Consider the following 1,907-nt stretch of genomic DNA (forward strand, 5'->3'; position numbering starts at 1 on the left):
TAAATTATTTATATATAAAATATAATCACTAATTAAAATTATATCTAAATTATATTAACATATTATATTATTTTAGAAAAAGAGTAGAATAAGAAGATAATATTATGCCAATGAGTTATAGTTCAAATGACATAGTGTCCTTATACTCATTGAAGAGATTGTGAATTCGAATCTCCCTATCTTTACCAACTAATTTCTTAAATATTTTATCTACTAACTAATGGCTTTTGCTTTGGTTAAGGGACTATGTGAGCAGCTTGCAATGACGCAAAGAAGATGATGCATGCAGCGCGATGGCGCAGAGAAAAAAAGGAAAAAGAGAATTGTGGTGAGCAAAAGAAGAAAGAGTAGGAGACGAATTTATCGCTAAAGTGAAAAAAAAATAGGTGCAAAAAAAGAACAACACAAAAAAAAAGAACTTTGTGCAAGAAAATGTGGTAGTTTTACCCAAAAAATGATATCTGTTTTTTTTAAGAGAATATCATAACTCTGAAATCATGTTAAAATTTTGGGAGAAGAATAGAATAAAATTTTAGGAGAAGAATAGAATAAGAAGATTATATTATATGTAAAGTTGTTATTTTAAAGTTGTTATTACATAATACAAAAATCATTTTATTTACAGAAATATTATCAATTAACTTTATAAATATTTTATTTATTAATTATAAATATTTTATTTATTAATTACTAGTCATTATTAACTTAACTCTCAATTACTAATAACTCTAATAATATTTTAATAATATTAAAATATAAAAATAAATTATATATAGCCAATGAATTATAGCTCAAATGACATAGTCTCCCCATACTAATACTATATTACGGTGAAAAGTGAATATTCCCGAGAATCTTCTAATAATGGATAAAATAAGCTAAGCCTTAATTAAGAAGTAACCGTGCAGAGATGATCCCGACAAGCAAATATGGGACCGGATATGAATGATGAGAGTGAAGCATTAGTTAAAAGTATCCACTAATATTATATACGGTTAGGATGGATGTTATCCTTTTGGTAGAAGGAACAAGGAACTGAGGAAGGGACAAGAAGCTCATGATACATGGTCCACAACGGACAAGCAGCCGGAGCGGGGCAGGTTCACACTCTAATTTCCACACACGTTGATTGACCGTTGAAAAACAAGGATCCTATATAGAGATCTCACAACTCACATGATTTATAGCTTGTTAAAATAATAGATCGAGTGAGAGTGGAAATTAATGATGAGCAACAAGAAAGCAGCACAAGTGGTGTTGGTGCCTTCTCCAGGCATCAGTCATCTGCTCTCCTCCCTCCAGTTCGCCAAGCTTCTGGTGAACCACGACCACCGTCTCACCGTCAATATCATGCTCATCAACTCCCATATTGACTCCAAAACCACATCTACAGCAACAAACTCCCTCCACTCTGAGTCCCACCGCATAAACGTCATTAACCTGCCCGACTACACTCCCAAACCGCCCTCATCAGACTCCGATAGAGCCACCTCCATGGCCCCTCTCATCGACTTCATGAAGCCCCACGTCAGAGAAGCCGTCACCAACCTCACTAGCTCCCCCTCCGCCCCGCCACTGGCCGCCTTCGTCCTCGACATGTTCTTCACCTCAATGATTGAGATTGCCAAGGACTTCCGTGTCCCTGCCCTCGTGTTCTTTACCTCTGGAGCAACCTTCTTTGGCATGACCCTTCACATGCACACGCTCCGTGTCCGGGACAATCTGGTAGCCTACGAGTGGGAGGACTCCGACTCGGAGTTGACCATCCCCACTTTCGCAAACCCATTCCCGTGGAGAAATATGCCCACTTTCCTCACGCGAAAGCAATGGGACCCGATTTTCATGTCGTATGCCAGCGGCCTCAAGGAAGCTGATGGTTTTATCATAAACACCTTTGAGGAGCTCGA

At 37.7% G+C, this 1,907-nt stretch overlaps 1 protein-coding gene across 1 annotated transcript in view; it reads left to right on the plus strand.

The window, feature by feature from the left end:
- Window positions 1,050-1,907, plus strand: part of LOC107609252 (anthocyanidin 3-O-glucosyltransferase 2) — a gene marked incomplete in the record, with an annotated part of 1,819 nt that continues 961 nt past the window's right edge. Inside the window, 1 exon segment of the mRNA XM_016311138.2 lies at window positions 1,050-1,907. Coding sequence (XP_016166624.1) covers window positions 1,225-1,907 — 683 coding nt within the window.

This window comes from Arachis ipaensis, chromosome B07 (assembly GCF_000816755.2).
Source record: "Arachis ipaensis cultivar K30076 chromosome B07, Araip1.1, whole genome shotgun sequence".
NCBI classification, from domain to species: domain Eukaryota; kingdom Viridiplantae; phylum Streptophyta; class Magnoliopsida; order Fabales; family Fabaceae; genus Arachis; species Arachis ipaensis.